The sequence below is a fragment of the Anabrus simplex genome, chromosome 8 (genome assembly GCF_040414725.1).
Source record: "Anabrus simplex isolate iqAnaSimp1 chromosome 8, ASM4041472v1, whole genome shotgun sequence".
NCBI lineage: Eukaryota > Metazoa > Arthropoda > Insecta > Orthoptera > Tettigoniidae > Anabrus > Anabrus simplex.
This window is the reverse complement of record NC_090272.1, coordinates 87992205-88019157: the sequence shown is the minus strand read 5'-3', so window position 1 is coordinate 88019157 and position 26953 is coordinate 87992205. Positions and strand designations below refer to the sequence as shown.

Genomic DNA, 26953 nt, shown 5'->3' with positions numbered 1-26953 from the left:
AAGCGACCCCGAAAAGTATGGATTCGACACTATTTTCGTTTATTTTTATTTATGACCCCCCTTGAACCCCACCCCTAATGGTTCCTGGGGTGTCTTATCCCCACGTGGTTTGTCTCTTGATACTAAAAATCCGGAGTGTCGCTATTCACTTTGGCGACCCCGAAAACTACGTATTCGCCACAATTTTCGATTACATGTATATATCACTTCCCCTCGCCCCCACGCCAAAGGGTCTGAACTTGGACTTAAAAAAATTGGAGTGTCACTATTCCTCACAGCAACCCAAAAAGGTATGTACTTTGATGATTTTCATATCTCAATCCCCCCGCCCCCCACCCCTAATGGTTCCTGGGGTGTCTCATTCCCACGTGGTTTGTCTCCTGATAGTAAAAATCATCTCAGCGACCCCGAAGAGTACTCGACATTCTTTTCGATTATTTTTATACATCACTCCCCCCTTGTCCCCCACCCTAAAGGGGGTTGAACTTGGAATTTAAAAATTCCCGGGATGTCACTATTCACCTAAGCGACCACGAAAAGTATGGACTCGACACTATTTTCGATTATGTGTATATATCATTCCCCCCTCGCCTCCACCCCAAAGGGGGCTGAACTTGGACTTTAAAAAAATTTGGAGTGTAACTATTCATCCCAGCGACCCCGAAAAGTATGGATTTGACACTATTTTCGTTTATTTTTATATATGACCCCCCTCGCCCCCGCCCCTAAGGGTTCCTGGGGTGTCTTACCCCCACGTGGTTTGTCTCCTGATACCAAAAATCCGGAGTGTCGCTATTCACTTTGGCGACCCCGAAAACTATGTATTCGACATTATTTTCGATTATTTATATATATCACTCCCCCCTCGCCCCCACCCCAAAGGGGCTGAACTTGGACTTTGAAAAAATTGGAGTGTCACTATTCATCTCAGCGATCCCAAAAAGTATGGATTCGACACTATTTTCATTTATTTTTATATATGACCCCCCTCGCCCCCCCCCCCCCGTCCCCAGGGGTGTTTGGGATGTCTTACCACCACGCGGTTTGTCTCCTGATACCAAGTCATAAGTGTATCAAATTTGGTTGAAATCGCTCCAATGGTTTGGGAGGAGATGTGGTACAAACCCACCCACCCACATACATACAATGACTTTTATATATATATATATATAGATGTTCTGCAATTTTGCAGATCCAGAGTTGCTTGGTCCACACAACACTTGTCTTCCTAGCTGGTGACTGACAGGGTAAGTTATCTCTGTCATTACCACTGATGCCAATTAACAACAGTGTTAAGCATCTGATCAGTGTTGGCTGGATGAAATAGTGATCACTGGAATGAAATGAAATGGCGTATGGCTTTTAGTGCCGGGAGATCCCAGAACGGGTTCGGCTCGCGAGGTGCAGGTCTTTTGATTTGACTCCCGTAGGTGACCTGCGCGTCGTAATGAGGATGAAATGCTGATGAAGACAACACATACACCCAGCCCCCGTGCCAGGGAAATTAACCAATGATGGTTAAAATTCCCGACCCTGCCGAGAACCGATCTCGGGACCCCTGTGACCAAAGGCCAGCACGCTAACCATTTAGCCATGGAGCCGGACATAGTGATCAGTGATAGGTTTCTTTTGTGACAGCCTGATACTCATAAAGTGGATTGTCAGACCTACCTTCATGTATGACTCCAAATGCTGGGCAAGGCAGAAGAAGCACAATCAGCAAATGAACATCACAGATATGCGAATGCTGCAGTGGTTGCAGGTGTTATGTTAATCGACCAATTGTTAATTAGCACGTGTGAAAATCCTTCAGAATCACTGCTATTGGCAAGGAAATGGAGGAAAGATAACTTTGTTGGTACAGACACATCAAGCGGCATGATTACAATCATCTTATGTAGAAAACTCTTGCCATCACAGAACCAAGGAGAGGCTGAGGGCATCCAAGAGCAACATGATAACGAGCAGCTAAAATCACCTTTACCATTTCACTCCAGCATAGCAAGAGTGGGGTGGTTGGTCTTGCCCGCAGTAAGGGATACTATCTGCTCTCCACTTTCTCACTAGTATTTGTTCACTCTGTTAAGACATGAGATGTTAACTAAGTTTTTCTATTTTAACATATAATTCGATCATATATCATTTTAGGTATTTTCATTCATACAGACTTCCCATCCTCCTTTTAGATCCAAGGCATTGGGCGTGGCACTGGCAGAGTTAAGTCCTTCGTATCATCATCTCTTTCTAAGTCATGAAGTCATGACCCAGTATGAAGTACAACCTTCCTCTGCAGTATACAGTTTCTCCAGCATTATGGAATATGTTACCAGAATGCTTTGAAACTACCTATGGCAGCTGCTAAACGTTGGTAGTGAACAGCAGATAGACAGCAAAGTGATGAGTACAAAGGTCACTCAAACCCTTACATTTAAGTTTATGCCTCGGCATCGGGTGTGTCTACTAGTAACTACAGGTTCTCAAGACAGCGGCAGATATCACAAAGGTAAAACTTCTCCAGCAGTCTCTCGTAACAGCACGGAAAGATCAAATAACTCACAATTGCTACAGCAGTTCGCCAGCTTCCCGGCATGCTTCTCTCCCGACAGCTACAGCAGTTCATCGGAGTGAAAATCTTGATAAGGAAGGGCATCCCTGTTCCCCAGGTACAGAAGCAGAGGGAATGTGCTCTACAGATCAGAAGAGCTAAACCAGAGTGATGCTCAGGAGTGCTCACACTGCAGGCACAATTCAGCCAGGGCAAAGAAGAAAGATGATGTTGACAGTTCAATTTTTAGTTTTTATTTTAGGTAGAACCCATTTTTATTTTCAGTTTCATCTTAGTTAATATATAACTTCAAAGTCTTCCAGACTGTCGAAACGAATGCAAGATGTATAAAACTAGAAAACACCTGAGAAAGATCACAATAATGACAGGTTTCGTTCTTGAAAGAGCTTCATCAGATTCTGTCAAATAACACTTTTTATTATCATAAAAGTTAATATTTCATGATTGTAGCAGAGATGTTGTGGTATTTACTCATATATGTTGAGTACCCTCCCCTGCAAACCATGTGACCTTTCGGCGGCGGGCTTGTGCGTCCCATTGAAGCAGATAGCCGAGCCGTAGGTACAACTATATTGGATGGGTATCTGTCCTGAGACCAGACTAACGAATGGTTCATCAAAAGACGGGTAGCAGCCTTTCAGAAGTTCCAAGGGCGATAGTCTAGATGATTGACTGATATTTTCTTTTTATAATATTTAACATAGCCATGTTGAGACTGCTACCCGGCTGAAAGCAACGGAAAACTACAACCGTAACTAACTTTCGAGGGCATGCTACTCACTCTGTATGAATGATGTACTGATAATGGCTTCCACCCGAGTAAAATATTCCGGAGTTAAAATAGCTGCTCCCCCATTCGGATCTCCGGGTGGAGACTACATGCGAGGGGGCGATCATCAGGAAGATGGTTAGTGACATTCTGTGAGTTGGTGAGTGGAATTTTGAAGTTTGAATTGTGGTGGTAGGTTAGAGAATCTGAAAAGGGAAATTGATGGACTAAAGTTAGATGTACTGTAGTTGGTATAAGTGAAGTACGTTGGCTGGAAGAGCAGGATTTTTAGTCATGCAAATACAGAATTATCAACACAAAATCAAACTGGAAATGCAGGAGTTGGTTTGATAATGAATAAAATAATAGGGCAGCAAATAAGCTATTACGATCAGCATAGTGAAAGGATTATTGTGAGGATAGACACCAGGCCAATGCCCACCGCAATAGTGCAGGTCTATATGCCTACCAGTTCAGTGGATGATGATGAAATCGAAAGAACACATGAAGAGATAAGAGATTTAATACAATATGTAAAAGGTAAAGAGAATTTAATTGTGATGGGAGACTGTGCAGTGGTAGGCCAAGGAAGGGAAGATAATGCAGTAGGAGAATTTGGATTGAGACAGAGAAATAAAAGAGGAAATCAGCTGGTTGAATTCTGCACCCATCATATTTAGTCCTCACTAATACTTGGTTCAAAAATCACAAACGAAGGCTGTACACGTAGATGAGACCTGGAGACACTGGAAGGTATCAAATACACTTCATTATGATTAGGAAGAGATTTAGAAACAAGGTGTTGGATTGCAAGACTTTCCCAGGAGCAGACATAGGCAGTGACTACAACTTGCTGATCATGAAATATCATCTGAAGTTGAAGAAATTGAAGAAAGAAAGGAATGCAAGGAGATTGGATCTAGACAAGTTGAAAGAAAAGAGTGTGAGGGATTATTTCGAGGAACACGCTGCACAAGGACTAAATGAAAAGGCTGAAGGAAACATGATAGAGGAAGAATTACAGTTATGAAGAATGAGGTCAGTAGGGCTGCTAAAGAAAGGTCAGGAAGAAAGGAAAGGTCAAGTATGAATAAATGGATAACACGGGAGATACTAGACGTGATTGACGAACAACGAAAGTACAAGAATGCTAAAAATGAGGAGAGTAGAAAATAATAAAGGTGATGAAAGAATGAAGTAGAGAGAAAGTACAGGACAGCTAAAGAAAAATGGCTGAAATAGAAGTGCAAAGATGTTGAAAGTTGAATGGTTATAGGAAAGGTAGATGCTGCATACAGTAAAATCAAGGAAACCTTTGGAGAAAGGAAAACAAGGTGTATGAATATTAAGAGCTCAGATGGAAAACCACTTCTAGGGAAAGGTAGCATGAACATATCCAACAATTGTATCAAGGTAAAGAAGTAGTTCTGGAACAAAAAAATTAGTGGAAGCTGTTCACGAGTATAGGAATGCAGTACCTACTGGTACACCGCCGTGGCGACAGCTACACAACGTGAAATGTGCCAGGTAAGGCTATACAGTACTTCCTGTACACATTTGGTCCAGTGTCAGGATGTTGCCATTGTTGTGTCATGTTTGGTCTTGGCTAACAGTGGCCTCTAATCAGTGAGAACAGTTGGTTATCGTATGTCTTTTCAAATTAGCAAAGGGAATCTATTGAAGTAGTACATTTTTTAAGTGTGTTATACCCAAATGTGAAACATTATCCTTAAATTAATACCCTAAGTATGAAACTTCAACATTTGTCTGGAGATAGACTGCTAGAAGCTCTGTTATACAGGATGTTTCCAAACATGTCGGCAGTAATTGGAAGTTGGATCATAGTACACCCCAAAAGAACACAAATAGTCCTACGAACATATATCCTACGGTCGATTGTTTATTAGCTAGGCCTGTTTGAGTTATTAGCTAGCATGGGGGAGGAAGTTTGTATTCAGGGGTAAGTTTGGAGTCAAGCCTGCTGTTATGGACATTGCATTACTTTGCCAGTGTGTGGAACACTGTTGCCATTGAATACATGTTGTGTCTGGACTGTTTGAACATGTCCAACAATCGGGCATGCATTCAGGCGCATGGTGAACATTTTGAGCTTTTCTAGTATAGGAATGCAGTACCTGCTGGTACACCACCATGGCGACAGCAACTCAACTTGAAATGTGCCAGGTAAGGCTATACAGTACTTCAGTTGGAAAGTCTGTAACTTGTATATGATCAACCGTAGGACATATATTCATAGTGACTTTGTGTGTTACTGTGGGATATTTTATTCAACTCCCAATTACTTCCCACATGTTTGGGAACACACTGAACAAGAGCTAGCAGGAACCTGTTCGGTGATCGAGCAACACAACCACCTATGAAATTTAAGTCGATTAAGTTACCACTGAACTTCTGTGGTTGGATATTGAAAATGAATATTATACTGGTGCTCTTGGCAATCCTTCTTTTGGTTCTGATTTTTGACAGTGAGATTGGTTTCAACAGTAGTACCGCCATTCAAAGAATGTGGCAACATGGCCATCAGCCATTTCTGCTCAGCATCACATGTTGTTAGTCTGAGCAGGCACAGTGTTTTAATGGAATTTTTAAAACTTTATGTCATTTCTCAATGTGAAGTGTGATCTAAGTTCATTGAACCGATTGTTGCTTCCTTGACAGGACATGTACTCTGGAAACTCAGGATTCTCAGGGCCTCAGCAGCCTGTTGGTCCTGGTGGATACCCTAGTTCAGGGCCTCAAACACATCCTGGAATGCAGCCGCAGCAACCCAGGAGACTAGACCCAGACCAGATGCCAAGTCCTGTAAGTATGAAACTGCATTATGTTATGCTTGTTTCAATTTTATGTTCTTAAAATATAATGTTTCAAGGGTATTAGATAGACTGACAAACATTTAATTAGGATCTTCAATTGTAATTTCAGTTTTAAAGTTCGTTTAGTGAAATTATAAACATTAAAGGTTTATTTTATTGATTACAGAAAGTATAAATTTCTATAAGGTTTCATGGGTGAATAAGTCATGACAGGTGATGATAAAGAGCATTGCTTTATTTCGGTATCACTTCAATATTTTTTGACATAAGTACCAAAATTATTCAAGCATTTGTTATTATGAAAAATAAGAATATCCTTTCCTTACCATAAAAAGTGGTATCCTGTTCATTGAACACCTCTTATTGATTCAATATTACATGACTTCTCCCATTCCATTTTATCAGTGGCATTCATGAATGTGTCTAATGTTGATCGACATTCACTTCGCTCTTTGCCTTTCGTAGTTGTTACGGCTTCTTCAAATTCACAGCACCACTTCTTCACTTGTTGGACAGCCATTGCTTTCTCCATGTACAATCACAAACCTCCTGTGAATGTTGATAGGTTCTTTGTTTTTGCCTGCAGAAAATAGTTCACTATTCTGGCCTCCTCTTAGCACCACTCATTCTGTACCTTTGTCATTTTTTTTTTTACAACTGTCTCTATGCCGAGATTCAAGTTTCCTAACTTGTGTACCTGGGTACAATCTATCGGTGTGACTACAAACTGTTAGATACTTAAGTTGAAGTAAGTGAGCTTCATTACTTTGTTTCTGAACAATGAAACAGAAAATTACTTCTTACTTACCCTTCTTGTTAAGTCTAAATAACCGTAATTTTGCTGTCATTTAGCAAGTTGGCTACACAGTTAGGTCACGTAACGGTCAGCTTGGATTTAGAAGATAGTGGGTTCGAACCCCTCTGCCAGTAGCCCTGTAGATGGTTGTCTATGGTTTAACATTAAGAATTTCATTCTTCAGGTTCCGTATTGAATCAAGATTCACAATAAACAAAGCAAATAATAAGATCCACCTTTTCAATCTATTGAAAGGTGGATCTTATTATTTGCTTTGGTTATTGTCTATGGTTCCCATTTTCATACCAGGGAAATACTGGGCTTGCATGTTAATTAAGGCCACAGCTGCGTCCTTTGCAGTCCTAGTTCTTTCCTATCCCATTGTTGCCAAAAGACCTGTCTGTGCCAGTGCAGCGTAAAATAAATCTAAAAAATTTAAGGCCATTGGTAAGGACTGGCAATAAACAGAGAGGGACGACCAGTGAACATCATGCTCAGAAACCATCCACTAGAAAGTGTGGAAAACTTTACATACCTCGGCAGTGTAATATCTCAAGATACACTAGTCATAAAGGAGGTGGCAAATAGAGTGCAGAAGAGCTCCCAGTTTTACCACAAAGTATGAAGATTCCTCTAGGATCCCAAAGTACCAACAAAATAAAAGCTGGTGATGTTCAATCAGTACTTCGTACCAATCTTAACCTATGGTATTGAAACCTGCACCCTCACTAAGGACTCATGAAGGTTGCAGGCATCTGAGATGAAGTTCCTGAGGTCTACAATTGGAAAAACAAAACTGGACAAGTTAAAGAATGACATCGTTAGAAAGGAAGCTGGGATTGAGACATCGTTGTTAACCCTAGCATCATAAAGTCCCTCCAGGGTAACATGAATCATAAACTTTCGTCTGTCAGACTACCAAAAAGAAAAGCCCTTTAATAAGCATAAACACAACATTTTACACAAAATACAGAATATTAAACTTAAAACTACCACACATAGTGATGACAATACACTCTGGTCAGTTATTCATCAATAGGCACATTCAATGCACTGTTTTGCCTGGTGATCAAGACAAATGTGCTTCGGCATGTCTTACAAAGGAATCGGGTTATTCTTCTTTTCTTTGATGGACAAAACGCACAAACGTTTCTTCCTTCAGCAGTACCTGATTGAGGCTCTTCAGGAATGCCATCTTTTCCAAGAATTTCAGCAATGGTCCTCTTCAGGCTGCGCCGCAAAGTTGGTGTCTGAAGTCTCTCTTGCAGCTTTGGAGCCATTAGCATTTTGGATATATCCTTTGAAAACTCTCGCCTTGAAAGTGGCTTTTGGCCTTTTTGAACCATCTTATGCACATAAATAATGTATCCATTGGCAAGTGATGTATTAATCATACTATAAAAGATACACATTGGCCATCTCGTTTTTCTTGAAGAGGACATCAATGTTGACATTTCATCGAAAGTGTCCACGGCACCTTTAGTCCCATTGTAGTCTTCTGTCATGTCTTTTTCTGACTGGCTGCTATTGTTCCTACTTCATGGCATGTAGAAAGGAGGATTACATTCTTGTTTGGTTTTCCTTTATAGGATACCATTGTTTTTATACCATCATAACATGGAGGACCCAAGCTTTCTTCCCTTGACTGTTTTCATCTCTGGTGGTATCTGTGGCTTGTCTTTTCTCATTGTTCCAATAATTGTCAGGTTATGGTCACAATGCAGAGAATCAGCCAGACGAATTGAGGTGAACCAATTGTCGGTCATAATATTTCTCTTTGATGCATGTATTGGCCGGGTAATTTCATTCACGAAATACATTACCACTAATGTCTCCTGAAGAGAGTGGTTCTCTGTCTAATTCAGAAAACACTGCCGTTATCAATTCATTATCGTGCGCTAAATTTTTCCATTTCAGTATCCTATTAAGCTTGTGTATTACATACAACATTATACTGTAATAAACCAGATATTCACACTATTTACAGCTATGTACAAATCACAAATACTTTCACAAATCATAAACTTTCGTCTCTCAGATGAAGGTCATATTGCAGTGAACAAACAACTGGACCTTTATGCTTGAAACCAAGGTCAGCACTGATTGTTGATAGCCGGGGAAGAATAGATGGAGGGGGAAGGCACAGTTCATTAGCATCTGGAAATTACCGCGGAAACTACAGGGGTGCGTAGTCTGAGAGACGAAAGTTTATGATTCTAGGGTTAAATTGAGTCAGCATGTCCAGATTGAGGTGGTTTGGGCATGTAATGAGGGTGGATCCAACAAGGACAACTTATGTTAACTTGGAGAGACATGTGGCAGGAAACGGAAGGTGGGAAGATCAAGAACCCACCGGATGGACATAATAAAGATGGACATTACAGTTTGGAGAAGGGCCCTGGAGGACGTCATTAACAACAGAATGTATCTCGATAAGACAGAATGGAAGAGGCTCGCCAAGAGTACCCGGGAAACTGGAACTGTAAAATGATGATGATGATTATTATTATTAAGAATGGGTGTTGATGATGTAAACAGTATTAAAAAATGAACTTTCCTTCAGAAAATAATTGGTTGGACACAAACTTACAGAGCACATAATATAGGCCTGTAATACTGAATTATATGTTTTTTTTTAATTCACCTTAGTCTGAATTGGACTGGACTACAAATGTTATTCTCAGGTTGGAAACTAGGATCTGCGATTATCTGGCAACAAGCTTTTATACCTCATAAAGTTGCATTCTGCATCAACTGATGTAATTGGAACATACTTGAAGTGAAGAAAAGAAACTGTATGAAGCAGCTTCTTCAGAGTCAAAACCTTGCACTATACTTTTCATTACCTGCAAATTATCAAAATACAAGTACACATTTAACCTCATGCCCCAGCATGTGATTGTAGGTTGTATTAGTAACGCCATGTCCAGAGCTTCTGCTTTGAATTGTGTAACTGTCAATGGGGCTTTTAAGAATGCCTTCACCACGAGCCTGTTTACATTGGGATAATTTGCTCGCACTTCTTCACAACGTAGGCCATGTGCTAGGTATGTGACATGTATAATTTTAGAGTAAAGTGTCTTCAACGAATTACCTGTTCGTACTTTGTATGATACTGCGTCACTTAAAAATAAATGCACAATATAATGTTTTATGGCCTCAGGCCACAGAAGAAACATAGCACTGTCAATCAGTTCGGTTATTGTCAAGTAATTGGCCTTCTCTAATACTTTGGCAATCAATAAAAATGCTTGTCTGTCCAATTCGAATGTTCCAATCAGAACATTGGCTATATAACGCCCTGCAGTATCAGCGGTCATGTCCATAGAAACCCGTAGCTTCTTCTTATGAGTATTGCTTCTTATTTTATTTAGTGTTTCATCATAGCACTGCGGTAAATAATTATTATGTAAATTTGACTCGTCTGATATTTCTTGTTTTGTGTTTTTTTTTTTCTTCCAAAAATGGATGTATTTTTGTATTTAAGTGTAAATAGTGGTATATTTGGTGACACATCACACAATTCCTTACTAAACTGCGAGTTCTTGGTGCGTGTCAAAGCAACAGTAGGTTGCAAGCATTGAACTGCCAGTTACTGTATTAGCAAAATACTGTATTTACACGAATAATCCCCACATATTTTTAAAAAAATTTGGATGCACGAAATTGGGGTGCGGGTTTTCTTTGCGTCAAGGTTGCCAACACGCTCCTGGCTCACCTAGTTTTCGATGGCGAGTGTAGGCTACGGTTATGCTTTGTGCAACAGTAGATGGAAGATAATTGTCCCCATATGTCATATTTAAACAGAAAGCAATTCAGACTTTTAATTCTAAACTGACTTTACATTTTTTTAAATAGTACAGCATTTTAGAGAGTAATTTAAATTCAAAATTTCTCTGCGTCACGATAGAACGCGTCTTCCAGAACGTGCAGGGCTAGCTTTCTGCACTTTCACTCATTTCGGTGTGTCTATAGTGTGTTTCATACTTGAAAATAGAGTGAAATCAATTCTTTTGTATCCAGAGTTTTAAGGAACGCCACAATATCACGTAGTAGGCAGTACGCGGAAAAGCAGAATCCGCGAAAATTGCCGAGGGTTGGCATTTCTGAATTACAAGATGGTTGTTAATTCGAAATCACGTAATTGGAAGTCCAATTTCTGTATTATAAAGACTTTGAATTAACGAGGTTTTACTGTATTGCAAAACTAACACCAGATTTCGCCGGTGTGTCTATAAGTGTTTACATTGCACGAAAAGAATTATCCACTACCGGTCGTGTTACTGTCCAGTAAACAGAGACCACGTGTGAGAAGTGTTTTGGACATGGAGTGTGACGAACTTGTAATTTAGGAGAGGATTCTAGAGTAGAACGCAGCCGGGAAGGCGATGTGAAAAGGGTTGTGCAGTAACATTCACGTGCTTTGTAGTATGACGTGTTTTCTGCAGAGCCAATAGAATCATTTCAGTAAGAAGTGCCTTTTTGTGCGGGTCACGAGTGATTGTTTCGAGTTTTATTTCTAAATATCATAATCAACGAATTTTGGGAATTATTTGCGTGTGTACGATGAATCCAGGAAGGGCAAAAAGACAAGTATTGTATCGACAGGCGAGGGAAATAGTATTTCGGGTGTATTTTGTAAGCATGCAGCAGCAGCAGGCGTACAGAACATTTCACACCTCGAAATAAGATAGCACTCGCGTGTGGTATCGGCCTGTGAACAGTACTGGCCCATCCATTTATCTTCCTTAATATCTCGAAAATTTCCCTCTACACTTTCTCGGGGTTTGGTGTTAAAAATTAATTTAGACTTTCAGGAAACTTTTAAGCCCACGAAAAATATAGGTCATCGCTTTGGAATTCAAGATATAACTGGCTGAAAAAACGTTTACACTTTTGGGCTGTTTTGCTCTCTGCGCTTCACCTTTCATTTCTCTCAACTTCCATTTACCTTCTTTCGAAAATTTCCCTCAACACTTTCTCGGGGTTTGATGTTAAAAATTAATTTGGACTTTTAGGAAACTTTTAAGCTCACGAAAAATATAGGCCATCGCTTTGGAATTAAAGATATAACTCAATGAAAAAAACCTAGGCCTACTTGCTCATTTTCATGGAAAATATATTTCATAGCAGTGATGATGTATTTTTATCATCTCAGGCAAAGCAGCTATATCCGTAAATTTACATGTTCATATTTGTGTAAAGACCACGTGCACCTCGCGGAGTGATACGAAGTGTTTGTTTATGCCTGCGTTACCCTTTCAATGGAAGGAATTTTAGTTCATTTAATTTTTTTTTTTCAAAATGAGTCTTCCTAAAATGAGGGTGCGGGCATTATTCTACGGCAGGGATTATCCAGGTAAATACGATAATAATGTGCTGAAATGTTATATATCAATATTTGTATAAACTATCATTTAACATTTTTTGACATAATTTCATAAAATAATATGGTCATCATCATCATCATCATCATCATCATCATTATCATCATCATTTGCCCTTATCCAGCTCCTGTCGGGTCGGGGTATTTATGGCACTTCTCCATCTTCCTCTTTCCTTCCACCATTCCTCTTCCACAATCTTGTCCCAGTCTAAATTTCGTCGTCTTATGCCGCTCTTCACTGATTCAATCCACCTTGTTCTAGGTCTTCCTCTTGCTCTCTTGCCCTCGCACTTTGCCTTCAGCATCTGTCTTGGAATTCTATTCTCCTCCATCCTCTTTACATGTCCAAACCACCGTAGTTTATTCTTTTCACCTCTCTCATTTAGTTTTCCTATCCCAACTTCCTTCCTAACATCTTTAACATGATAAAACGTACAAAATGACCTAAAGCAACAAAATTCTTCAAAATTGACCTAATATTTTTTCAAAGTTGAAGAAAATGTTCTTAAAATTTTTAAAACCTAAAAAAAAGGATGTATTTGTAATCAGGGTGCCTTGAATAGAGTTCATATATATTGGAGCATTGCAGAAGAACATTCAGTAAAAGAAGGCATATCATTAACATCTGGGCTGTAGTCATTAGTATTAGATGGGAATCATTTGCACTGAAAACAGGTTTTTCAGATAAAAGAAATTGTGGGCATTAATTCATAGACACATGCTGCCATCATTGTTAATTATCTTTTTTGGATGTGTATGCATCTCTACAAGGTTAGTTGTCAAATAATTATGATGCTTACATACTCCCATGGCCCTCTGTGAGGAAAATAACCCCAAAATGTGTCAAAACAGCATCTTATATCCAGTATTCTAGTGCCTGGAAAGCATGTCTCTTAATATTAGGAGTAGCCATAATAAAATCTGTTAATAGATATAAAATACCTTATGGAAGTGGCATAATAATACCCTACGATGAAAATTATTGCAAAAGTGGTCCTCGTAAAATACATTTTCATCTGCTTGTGGATATTGCGAGAACTTTGAAAAGATGACGACCAGTTTCTGTTGCACCTGGGTGGTTACCACTAAATTAATTTCAGCCAACAAAATTATAAATAGAATTGAAGAATTGGTCGGTGGTGGTGGTGATTATTGTTTTAAGAGGAAATAAAACTAGGCAACTGGTTGATGCCGTGAAGGAGGAGGACTGAGCTGACACCACCTGGAAGGGAAGGATGGTACAGGTTGTTTTACAACTGAGGACTGAGAGTCAGGATTGGACTAGGTACGATGTCAAGAATGAAAATACAAGAATATGTTTAATTGGTAAAGTAGGTAAAAGATAGGATTCTTATTATGATCATTCAGTTCAAGAAGGGGTACTACACTACTATCATCGTATTGTAAGTCATTTCACTATTGTCACTATTAGTGTTTTATTTTATTGTACTCGTCGAGCTCTGTTAAAGACACCTCACAAAACGACCTATACATACACATTCCTGAGCCATACTAATTTTACTGCTCAGCAAACCGGTAATTTTTATATCCCATTTGGCGGCTGTTGCAATGAACCCAAGACAAAGCAGAAATATCAAGGCACATTGGAAACGTGCTGGACCCATAACCCAGAGGTCCATGGATCAAAATCATACTTTGCAACCATTTGCAACAAACCCAAGACCCAGCACGCACTGGTTAGAGATAAAAAACAATCGCAAGACTCAAGGCAAAGCAGAGATATCAAGACGCAGTACAAGAAACCGGAGTATTAATACAGGCCGATGTATTTTAATCAGGGCAGGCATCTGTAACAGCCTGAATTTGAATCCTGAAATCTGTCTAAGGTCAGATCATGCTACAAAATGAGAAGGCATTTATGGAACACATAGTTTTTAAAAACAGAAGGAAACATGTTAAATTAAAATTCAAGATAAATAAACAAGATCGTGAATGGAACAAGAAATGCCAACCAACTATCAAGATCGGTAGAAATATTAAACTCAACTGCCTTGCTTTTGCGGACGATTTAGCATTACTTGCAAATACAATAGAAGAGGCTAAATTTCAAATTGAACAACTAGAAATTATAGCTAAAAAAATGGGATTACAAATGTCATTTGAAAAAACAGAAATGATGCCAACTTTTAAAGTTGATTTACCAGTTATTCAGCTGAACAGTAATAAAGAGATTAAAATTGTTCAGAAATTCAAATATCTTGGGGAAATAATAACATGGAACACAAATGAAAAAGAAGCAATAGAACACAGAACAACTAAATTTAAACAAGCACAAAGACTTACCTGGCCAACCTATAAAAAAAATCTCTTTCGATAAACGCTAAGCTGAAACACTATAATTCCATAGTTAAACCAGAGGCAACCTATGCTAGTGAAACTTTATTCAAATTAAATGTAAAATCTACAACAGACAAATTACAGAAAACTGAGAGAAGAATTCTTAGAACAATTATTAATAAAAAACACCAAGTTGATGGACAGTGGAGATTGTTGCCTAACAACATTGTCTATCGTGAATGTGAATCAATAATATCTACAATGCGTAAAAGAAGAATTTCCTTTTTCTGTCACATATCAAGATTAGCAGACACCAGGATATTGAAACAACTATTCGATTACTTTTTGAAGAATAAAATCAATAATAATTGGTTCAAAGAAGTTCAGGACGATTTGGAAGAATTGGGTATAACTCGGCAACAAATCAAAGACAGAAAAGAGAAGAGGATTTTGAAGAACAAAAGCATAAGTCTCAAACTAAAAGCAGTTGAACGGAAACAATATACTATATCGGACACACAAAGGGCTTCCAGGTCGGAGAGGATGAAAAAGTTCTGGGAGAAGAAGAAGAAGAAATTAACTCAAATGTATTGATTTCAGTGCTCCAATGTGGGCGTAAAATATGTAAATAAATAAACAAGATGGGCCTCAAACAAAATGCAAGAAAAATACAGGGTTAGTTTAGGTAAGATGGTGGGCTATTCATATCATAATAATTTATTAAAATCCACTCGAAGTCAGCAGTAACCCAGCTGGCTTCAAACCAAATTACAATCATCAAGTTTGGTAACCACAGACATTACTATGAGAAAAGGGAGGTAAAATCCTTTAGCACAAGTTTTACACCAGCCCATTATGTGGACTCCAGAAAGAAGACAGTGCTCATGCAGATAAGCATATCATCACAGAATGTAAAAAAAACATCCCAACATAAAGAAAAGGGGAAAGTGACATAAAGGCAGGTCCAAATGTGGAGAGAAAATAGGATTGCCTGTGCAGTCAAACACCAAAATGGAGACCGTCTGAATATAATAAAAGGAAGGCAAACACACAGAGTTTCCATGGCGGCTCGCATAAATAAAAGGCAGAAGAAAGAAACATGGAGCCAGGGAAAAAGAACACGCACTGATCAGTTAATAATAATAAAATAATAATACGGTAATTGTACCGGAGGTACACCAACTCCGTACATTCATACTAAGCGCCTTTTAGAAGGCCATCTGTTATATGAACCGTGAAACTCATTTTGGAAGAAGTTCGAATGCTTATCATCAGATGTCTCTACTGTCGTCTGATGTGATCCTTCTGGTGCGAGGAGGAACAATCAATTTTCAAAGTAATTTTGTTGTGTCAAGGTTTTCAAAACTGAATTGTTTGTATTTTGTTTTTGGTGTTGTGAGGTTACTAGCACTTCTATCTCTTCCCGCCTGCTTAAAATTTTAGCCAATCACAAATTTTGGAATTTAATTTTGTAACCAATCAAAATTGTGTGTGTATTTAGGCTTCGGGCCAGAGAATTCTGGAACCTTCCTTTCTGCTATAAAAGCTGGGACCTTTTGGGCCGTGTTGTCTTTCAATCGCTCCAGTCAAGAGGTTTAGCGTGTGTTCATAAAAGGAGGCTGGGGGCTTGCCTCATCCATCTCCGGAAGGCCCACCAGCTCACGGTAACGGCAGACATCTTTTAATCATGTAGTAGTCTCAGAAAGCTAACTCGAGGGGAAGGTTTCAAAATCCTTTCTTAATGTAGTCTTTCAATGTAAATTTTCAATCAGGTCTAAGACCTTAGTCTAACTTAGGGAATAAAGAGTGTGATCCCTCTTGTATTCCCCTTCAACTCGATATTGAGGTGATTGTGATTTAAAATATTCCTTTTGTAATTTAAAACCTTTTCTCCATCTATTCACCTCCGTAGTATAGGCTTAGCCTCTGTAACTTCGGGCCATAAGCCCACATAGGGTTTTAAGTATTTTCAAGTGTATTTCAAGGAATGCAAGAGTTCACCTCCTAACATTTTGATTTTCGGCCAATAACTTTTAACGTTTCCTTTTTTACTAAGGCTATGTAGAATGGGTCCCTATTGCCCCTGTTAAAGTTAACTACTCTTATTCAATTTCCTATTTAAACGTAACTTAGACTGTTGAACGGATAAGACAGTGTCTACTGTTTTTTTTTTTTTTTTTGTAAAAGTTAGATTCTGCCCTGGAGAGGCTTTAATCTTGTACATTTTGGAGGAGTGATTGAATGGAGCAGTGGTGCTCTTGTAAAATTTGTAATTTGGGAGCTTCAAGCTCAGTCTGTTAAATCGTTGTTTGATTGTTCTAGGCTTTTCTAAACTTGTTACTCGAGCTCACGAGCTAACCTTTATCTACCCTATTGTTACTTGTTATTGTTTAACAAAGTTTGAAATCTGAAAAGAAAAAATCAAGGAAAGAAATTAAATTTCAAATTTTAGAGTTTTTAAATTATACTTTGATCTTTTCTCTGTCCACCCATTCATGCCTGCACCTTCTTACACCTCTGCATACCACGACATCCTCAGAACAACAATAATAATAATAACAACAAGAAGAAGAAGAAGAAGAAGAAGAAAACAGTAGAGTTGAAACAAACAATCCTCCTCAGAGTGCGAACAGTCATACGGTTTATCTCTCATACCATCCACACTTGCAGATAGGAGCCCTCAAGCATAAAGAGAAACGTGTCAGTCAACTGCCCTCACAGATCCCAGGGATATAATATTACAGCTGGCCCAAAACTCGTATCATGGAACCAATGTCCCTCCCAAGACATTTTCGTAACCAAAACCTATTGTCACAGAAATCACCGTATAACACATCAAATCAATACACCATTTTCTGCAATTAGCCTTGAACACCCGAAATGGCCTCCGCAAAAGAAATCCCTGACATAGAGAGTGAAAACAGTGCCAAAATAAAGGTTCATAACATTCAAACCACCACACACTTATGCACACACAATAGTAAACCATATGTAGTGGAACTGCAGGGAGAAAATCAAGCAGAGAGAGCACATCAAGTAAAAAATAAGACAACGTACCGACTTCAGTGTCAAAGCTGTAATTCAAAATGCAAATGAAATGAAGTTACTTCAAAATGGCTCCATCAAAATATATCCAATAGCCATGGAACTTCACGAAGCAACAAAATAAGAAGAAACTAAAGATAGTATGACTCTACTTATTAAACCAAAGGGATAAAAAGCTGGTAGACGTGCCATTGCAAGCGAGTTTTTACCCAATATTCAAAGCTTGAAACTACAAAACGTATATAAGTAGCACAAAAAAGGCTACTTGATAAATTAAAGCTTCCATCATTTTTCCTCTCTCGGATAGGGCTGGATCCCCAAGGAATACAAATTCAGAGACAGAGAAATGAAAAGAACATACCTTTCGTGAGATAGGAGTCTTGTTGCCAACGGACGAAATGAGACTTGTCTTACATTGAAAAGAACAAGAAAACATCATAAGAAAGATTATAGAAAGTAGAAATTAACAATATGTCCTATGAATTCGAGCCCAGAACATATATATTCACGGTGACTACAGACTGGCTCACTATATTGTTACAGCATGCAACATCAAGCACTTGGTTAATACTGCATAACATTCTTTCATCTGTGCTCCTTTAAACCTTATGTTGTTTATTTGGATGTGCATTATAGTTTCAAAGTTATTACGATTTGTGTGGTATACACAAAATTGTAACATCAGCTTTCACATAGTTTCTCCTCATACCAGAAAACAAAGTAAGATGTTTTCCATCAGAAATTATATTTTTTCAAAGAGTGTGTAGTACCGTATAAAGTATTTCATAGTGACTTGTTACTTAAGAACTTTTATTTTATTTTTCCTGTTCTGTGATTTGTATTGTTTTATGTCTTTATTAATAATATGAATAATACTTTGTTTTTCCATCAGATTCAAGTGATGCAGGATGATCAGCATAACCGCTCAGGAGTGTTCTATACGAATCAGAAAGGATTGGTTCCTCCTCTTGTAACAACAAACTTCGTTACTCAGGACCAAGGAAATTCAGGGCCACGTTTCATCCGTAGTTCTATGTATAACGTGCCTGCGACAATTGATATGATGAAACAGGTAAGACTAGTCCTGAAATTACTGTAGTTGTGAAACAGTTAGTGCTGTTTCTTTTTAATGTCGTTTTTCATCAATGTAATTGTTTTGCCAAACATTCAGGGCTGTGTAGTATGATATATTCACTTTCAGGATGCTCTCTCACAATAAATGGTAAAATGGGCAGCAATATTATGGTAATGCAGCAGGAAACAAACTAATACTAGAATAACTGAATTTACTGCCTCTAGTTTACCCTTGCTGCACAAATACACATAATATATTGAAACAGGAACGCCCGTACTTCAGTTTATCGGAGAGCATGAGAAACGACAAGGCGTGTACGGCCCATGCTAAGAGAGTGAGAGAGAGAGAGAAGGGTAGTGAAAAAATTTTTTTAATGATTAAGTGGATCCTTCAGTTTATTCAATAGATATGCAAAGAATTATGTCACCTTTTACAGCTGAATCGTGGAGTTGTCCTGAAGGCGTGGAGGGGACGTCGTCCTGCGGCGGCTGCGTCGTCTTGCGGTCGGCGTCGGCGTTGTCTTCCGTCGTTGGTGTTTTCTCTGTATTAGTGTTGATGGCGACTCGAACCTGAGGCAGGAACGGGGAAATATGGAGCTTCCACATCGGACATCATGGGACTCTGGTGTGACACCTCTCTAAGGCGAAGCACACCAAAATAGTTCCCACAGTCAATGATGTTGAACGCACTTTAGCAGCAAGGATAAAGTCAGAGTCACAGTTCCATGAGAATAAGATGGAAGGAATTATCGTATTTGGAATAATAAAGAAACGAAAACAATCTAGGACCTTCCGAGGTGCAGTGATTAAGCACTTCACAAAGAAAATTAAATTCACCGGGTACAGTCTCTGCACTGTACACCATGAGCAGAATATTCACACACTTGTTGAAATAAACGACAGTCCAAGTTCTGTTACGTCGTAATTTTCAGAAGATTATCACTGGCACTTAAGATCATACGTGATTCTGAACAGGTTATGATGGGAATTGGCATGGTCCCTCGGAAAGAAATTACGATACCGTATTCCACAAGTTAATACTGTCTTTAAGAGGGAATGTTGGCACAGTTTATTACGAACACAGTTCAACAGATAGACACAGTCTTTAAATGAAATGCAGGCTGGCACAGTTTATGCTAGAAACACTATCGCTGTTTTCACACAGTCTTTAAATGAAATCAAGGTTGGCACAGTTTATGCTAGAAACACTATCGCTGTTTTCACACAGTCTTTAAATGAAATCAAGGTTGGCATAGTTTATGCTAGAAACACAGTCTTTAAATGAAATCAAGGCTGGCACAGTTTATGCTAGAAACATTCCTAGTCCACAAACGAAATATAATCGCCCAGTCGTACAGACTGATAAAAACGAAATTACATTTTGTTCATGCACAAAGTTCAAGCCCACGGAGAAAGCTTCTAACACTAATGTTTCTGAACTCAATACAGCCGGACCGAGTGACGAATTATATCGCGACGTGCTTACTTGCACACACACACACTGAACTCACGGCTTACTGCCGACTCCCCTCTCTCTCTACCTACGGCACACTTCAGCTGCACACTGCCCACACTGCACACTCTCTGCTTTACTCCAGGCTGGCGATTCGCTTATATTGCCGAAGGTCGGTGGGCGTGGCTACACATGTGGGCCCCAAGAAAATTTTATATCTTGGCCATCTTTACACCGATTGACATGAAATTTCGGCTAGCAGCGTTCATTATTCCTGCCTGCAAGGTGACGTTATTGAAATATTGATATCACATTTCGTTCATGCTGCAATGCTATGGAACACGAAAGAACCTTCTGCGTGACGTCGCTGACCTTGGCCGGTGTTCTGGAACAGCGCGAGCTTGCTTGCAGTTCCCACAATGCCTGTGCACTCGGCGCAAGTTTTAAATGCTTACGGCCGGGTGTTTGCGAGTTCCTCTTAATAAATGAATGAAACGTGAATGCTTGTAGGGCGTTCCCGTTTCAATATATATATATGCATCGGAGAGTAATTTTTGAAATGGTTAATCTTCCTGGAGTGAAGTAACCTTTAGAAATCCTCAAGGTTCTGTGCTGGCCCCTTTATTATGTTCTCTTTTTATTAACGATAATTCCAAGGCATTGATAACCTCTAGTTACCATATTTGTGCCAATGATCTGCAGATTTACACTCACTTTGACTCTTGTAACATCTTGGAAACCATACTAGAACTAAATTTCTTTCTTTCAGGTTCAGCATTGATAATTTCTTCAGATACAGAAAGATACGTTGACATGGTTGTACACTGAAGATGTAACGAATGCAGGCATTTCGTGCTTTTTTGTAGCCTACTAACTGACTCTGAGTTACGGTCGTTACACACAGCAAAGTAGTCAAATAGGGGCATGATTAGAGTGGTGATTGAGTTCATTTTTGTTGCTAGAGCTAGGAATTTTCTTTGTAATTGGGCAGTACAAAATCGACTCAAAATCAAGCGTGATATGACCCAGATTATCATAATGGTAGAAGATAGAACTGATAAGCTTTTCAATCTGTCGAGCTTATAAGTTCTATTAACTTTGTCAACGTCCGACCCTGCGGTGTAGGGGGCAACACGTCCGCCTGTCACCTGGCGGCCCCGAGTTTGATTCCCGGCCGGGTCAGGGATTTTGAATTGTAAATGACTAATATCCCTGGCCTGGAGACTGGGTGTTTGTATCATCCTTAACACTCCTTTCCTTACATTCAACACTCTGCACTTCCGCAATTCCAATTACACGCAGGTTCATATCATATGGTGCAAGTAGGGGCAAAAGAACTATATAGGTCGACGTCCCAAACAAATAGCATATTTGAAAAAAAATTGTCAACACTTATAAAATGGCTTCCTTCTTAACAAACCATCACAATAGGACAGCAGAAAGCTTTAATTCACAATAGAACTGGGAACCTACCTGACGTGTTACATGATACAAAAGTTATGCTCAGCAAAATGTTGGTGTTATGTTTGACGAAGGCCTCTCTTTGGCAGAGCATGGAAAATATACCTGTTCAAGATCATATCAGTCCCTCCATCGATTGCCAAGGAATGACAAGGAACTTTACAGTAAAATAGAGAGCATTACAACAGCTATGAGGAAGAGAAGACATGTTCTTTGGTCACATAGTCAGAATGGACAGCCAGAGACTCACTTCAAGGATCTTCAACACTGTATCTAGAGGGAAATCAACAAATGCCAAATGGACAAATTTTCTTTGAAGTACATTAAGAGCTCATTATCTTTCTCAGAATATTCTCCATACCTTTGACCTCTGAAGGATCGTGTACTTTTCTTAGCATAACATAGAGCCTCCTTCTGCTTTCTCCAATAGCAAACATGTGCCTCTGAGATGGAAAATTTTCGCTCTGCAGCACGGTTGCTATTCTCCTCGGTGTAGTTAATTACTTTTAGTTTATATTCAGCTATATACAGTGAAACCTCGTTAGTGCGTTTCTCATTAACATGTTTTCCTGCTTAGCACATCGTAAATACGAAATTCCGATTCTCATCGTATTAAATCTATATAAAAATACCTCGCTTATCACGTCACAAATTTTCGCCAGTACCGCTTAGCACGATCACATTTTTCCTAGTCCTGAAAACGTTATTTGTCAACCCTTGTTAAACAAACGTGATTTCCAACTCGGGTAAAATCCGTCACCATAGTTGCGCGATTATGTAAAAAGGCTTTAAATTCCTGAACTTCACAGGATAAATTGCACGTTCGGGGAGCAATCCGTTAGCCTCTGGGATGTTCAGTTTCACTTGCCGGTTATTCTATTTGTGCTTGTATTTTGCATTCCATTCAGAACTTAGAAATTTATTTTGTGTTGAGTGGTACAGTGAAGTGTAGCGAATATTTGTCATTTGATAGGGTAGCCTGTATCTGGATTAGTAACATAATCTTGTGAAATTGACTAGCGTGGTGCATATTTGTCTCATGATAGCCTAGTTTCAGATACAGAAAAGGTCATGAAATTCCTTACTAATGAAGCCAAAATTACAATCTTTGAGAAAGTGGACTGGCATCCGCCTCTTTAAGTGCGCAGAGGTCACGAATGTTGAACTCGCACTTTCGAGTTCGACTCTATCACTCGAGTTGGTCGAAGTTTCGTTCGATTCAAAATGGTGACCGAAATCATTCCTGCCATTCGCACAAGGCTGAGTGCAACCTCCAATTCACTGTCAAAGAGTGTGACCGGAGAATAATGTTTAATAACCCACTGCTCCGAACAGACGGCTTGTACTAACATTTGTTTTAGAAAGAGTGTGATCTGCAATAATACTTGGATGTTTTTGTTGGCCCACCATGCATGTGTTTTCATATTTGTTGTTTGGTGGTTTTCACACCTTTCATTCATTATAATCATCAGTGCCCCACTCCAGTCGCCCGGGTGTGGTTAACAAGCCTCCTCCACTCCTTTCTGTCCTTCCACTTTTCCTGCTCCATTACTTCTGCCACATTCAATCCAGCTTCTCTGATGTCCTTCCAAATATGGTCCATCCACCTTCTTCTCGGTCCTCCAAGTGATCTTTTTCTCTTAACTTCTCTTTCCAATTCCCTTCTTGCTACCCGTTCCTTTCCCATTTTTTTTACATGTCCGAACCATCTCAGTCTTGCTTTCTGTATCTTCTGTACTAACAGTTCTATATTTAGCTCTTCTTGGTAGTTTGAATTCTATCTCTTCTTTTCTTTTTAACCGATGTTCTTAAAAATTTCATTTCTACTGCTTGGATCTTACTATCTTGTCCCTTATTAGTTACCAGCTTTTCTAGCCCGTATGTTACAACTGGTATGAAGTACTGTTTATAAAATGTTAATTTTGTTCTCTTGGGTACTTTGTCATCCCATAAAAGCTCTCTGACTTGGCGATAAAATTACCTTTACTTAGTCTGTTATTAATTTCAGGGTTGATTTCATTACTTCCGTTAATAATGCTACTCAGATATGTAAACTGTTCTGTATTCTCCAACCGTTCTCTGTGTATGTTCACTTGGCTTCTCTTATTCTCTTTTCCAGAGTGCATGACTACAGTTTTCTTTTTACTAATTATCATCGCAAACTCCTTCAGATTTCCATTCCAAATGTCCAGTCTCCTTTGCACTTCCTTTTCTCCCTTTCCCCAAATCACATCATCTGCAAATACCAAAGCACTCACTTCATCACTACCAACACTCTGTTTTATGATTTCATCCATTAATATAATAAACAATAATGGCGACAGTGCACTTCCTTACTTGAGACCTTTTTTTGTATAAAATGTTTCAGAGTCACCACTCCTCACTTGTACACTGCTTTTACTCTCATGATATAACATTTTTATCCTGTTAATTAATGATTTTGGTACGGTACTTTCCTTTTCAGTAGGCATTCCCATACATGTTTTCTCTTAACTGTATCATAAGCTTTTTCCAAATCCAAAAATACTAAGATGATTTTCGTGTTCCTTTCCAGATGTTTTTTCATTATTGTTCGCTCTGTAAATATCAAGTCTATTGTTGATCTATTTGGTCTAAAGCCATATTGTTCTTCCTCTGTGTTTCTGTTATATCCCTCAGTCTTTTGTCTATGACTTTCTCCATTATTTTTAGCCCATGTGATAATAGGGTTATACCTCTATAATTTTCACATTTCTTCCTTTTTTGAATAATGGTACAATGCTTCCTTGTTGCCAATCTTCAGGTATCCTTTCATCCTTGCATATGGCATTGAGGGCTCGGTATAGCCACTGTAGTCCAATGCTTCCTGCTGCCATAATCATATCAGCATTGAATTCGTCTTTTCCACTTGCTTTACCTTTGGTCATTGCTTTCACTGCCCTTTCAAGTTCCAACCCTGTTATCGGGTTCTCTTCTTTTTCTCCACCTAGTATTTCCATTTTCTTATCTCCTTCTTCCTCCGAGCAGTCATCCTCATTATAAACCAAAACCAAAACCCCATGGCACTACAGCCCTTGAAGGGCCTTGGCCTACCAGAGACCGCTGCTCAGCACGAAGGCCTGCAGATTACGAGGTGTCGTGTGATCAGCACGATGAATCTTCTCGGCCGTTATTCTTGGCTTTCTAGACCGGGGCCACTATCTCAACGTCAGATGGCGCCTTAATTCTAATCACGTAGGCTGAGTGGACCTCGAACCAGCCCTCAGGTCCAGGTAAAAATCCCTGACGTGGCCGGGAATCGAACCCGGGGCCTCCGGGTTAGAGGCAGGCACGCTACCCCTACAACACGGGGCCGGCGCTCATTATAAAGTTTTTCAAAATATTTTGCACTTTCATTACACTTATTTTATAAGCCACAGCAGAAAAGGTTTTCATATTTGTTCTCTCGTGTTTTTGACACCATTTAATACTTTCCTCTTATCTTTAGAAATGGTCGATATAGTTTTCACTGTACCTGCGGATACATGACGTAAAACGCTCTCATGTCGGAAAAAATCATATCTAGTGTTTCCATATCCCTGTTGGATAGTTTTTATTCATATATTCAGTAGTACGTTTTCTCGCTTATCACATTCATTTTTGTTGTCCCCTGAAGAAACGTCTTAACAAGATTTTACTGTAGTTGTTATACTTGCCCGTGCTAACTGATGAACTGTAACACCGGCACGTACCACACTAAAAGGCACTTTACTGTGTGCTACCTACTTACGAAAACTTGTGATGCTCTTTCTTAACACTCTACTACACAGAACAAATTACAGCATGTATCTGCAGTAGATACCTGCAAGTTTTTCACAAGCTTACTATACTCTAAACACAGTACTACTTATCACAATGCGCAGGCCACGGTATAACTCCAGGCATTGGGATTGGAATGCAGTTTTGCTCAAGGTCAGACTAGACTATGGCTAGCGGTAACATTAGACGGTGATTTCATTGTGACTTCATTGCCTTCAGCGCTCAAGCTAAGATTACAGCAAAAATTACATGGGAAAAATAAAAATCCTAATAATTACTCATCAAAATTGGGGGTGCGACAATTATGCGAGCACGAAAATTACATGAGTAAATACAGTATTATTGAATTTAGATTTTAGTTGCTTAGTCCAGATTTTAATGAAAATCAGTATGTTAAGTTGGGGAATAGTCTAGGCTATAAATAGCTTTTTTCACAGTGGGTGAAATGGTAGTTTAGGGGAAGGCCTAAAATTCGTAAAAAAATGTTTATCAAATATCTGTGTTATTAGTGGTCCTATCGATAAATACTACATAAAAAAGTTTTGAATAATATAATTTCCAATGATTTATGTCTTGTACAGGTTTACTGTACCGGTTATGATAACAGAGATATTCGTGGAAGTAGACTTTTGCTGCTTAGTCTATATCAACACCAAGCATCACTAACATGAAAATATTGTTTAGTCGTGTTAACTGGCAATGATGGTGGTTTTTGTCGTGATTGTCTTAAGGTGAGGCCTTGATTCACTCGCACTCATTTTTTAGGCTGTTTGTACGATGCGTTCGCCACTCCCAAAGGCACTTTATTACCTTCTGCCAGGTTCAAATTAGCCCCCCCCCCCCCCAACATGGAGTCAGACACCCTTTGTAGCCGCTTCTCTGGAGTACAGACGCTGCGGGTTTGCCCCTTCCGCCATCTCCACCGTACTGAAGTCCATCTTCTCCGCCGGAGATGCCGTTGAGTTCTTCACCCATAACCCAAGGCAAGGGTCCTCCATATTTATGACCCCTGGAGAGAGGGTGTCCCAGTAGTTTAAAACCCCCAGGAATTGGCCTACCTGTTGGTCCGCGGGTTGTATTGGGTATTTCAACCAGCCCTATGTACTGTAGGGACCCCCTATCCGCCACCTGGGGCACTCTGTAACGGTCAGGTTCCCCTGGTTACTTATTGGAAGTTAACCCCACCCACAAAGGCTGAGGTTTTAGGAAAGACAGGTCAACGTTTGACCTGATTTTTACATTAAGACATATGATGGAGAAAAGATTGGAGTTTGGAAAAAACATAGTGGTGACATTTATTGACATTGAGAAAGCTTATGACAGTGTGCCCAGACAGTTGGTTTGGGACACATTAAGGAAAATACAAGTTAACAGAGTGGAAGTGAAAATGATAAAAACTATGTACAAAAATTGTGTTAGTAGTGTGCAGACTAGTATAGGAAAAACAAATGGTTTAAAGTTGAAACTGGTCTCCAACAGGCAAGTGTACTATCC

The 26953-nt window shown here is 39.3% G+C and overlaps 1 protein-coding gene across 1 annotated transcript in view; it reads left to right on the top strand.

Moving 5' to 3' along the window:
- Positions 1-26953, top strand: part of Sec24CD (Secretory 24CD) — a 203717-nt gene that overhangs the window by 45214 nt on the left and 131550 nt on the right. The window contains exons 5-6 of the mRNA XM_067152321.2: positions 6015-6158; positions 18587-18766. Of these exons, the coding sequence (XP_067008422.2) occupies positions 6015-6158; positions 18587-18766 (324 nt within the window). The remainder of the gene's footprint in view (positions 1-6014; positions 6159-18586; positions 18767-26953) is intronic.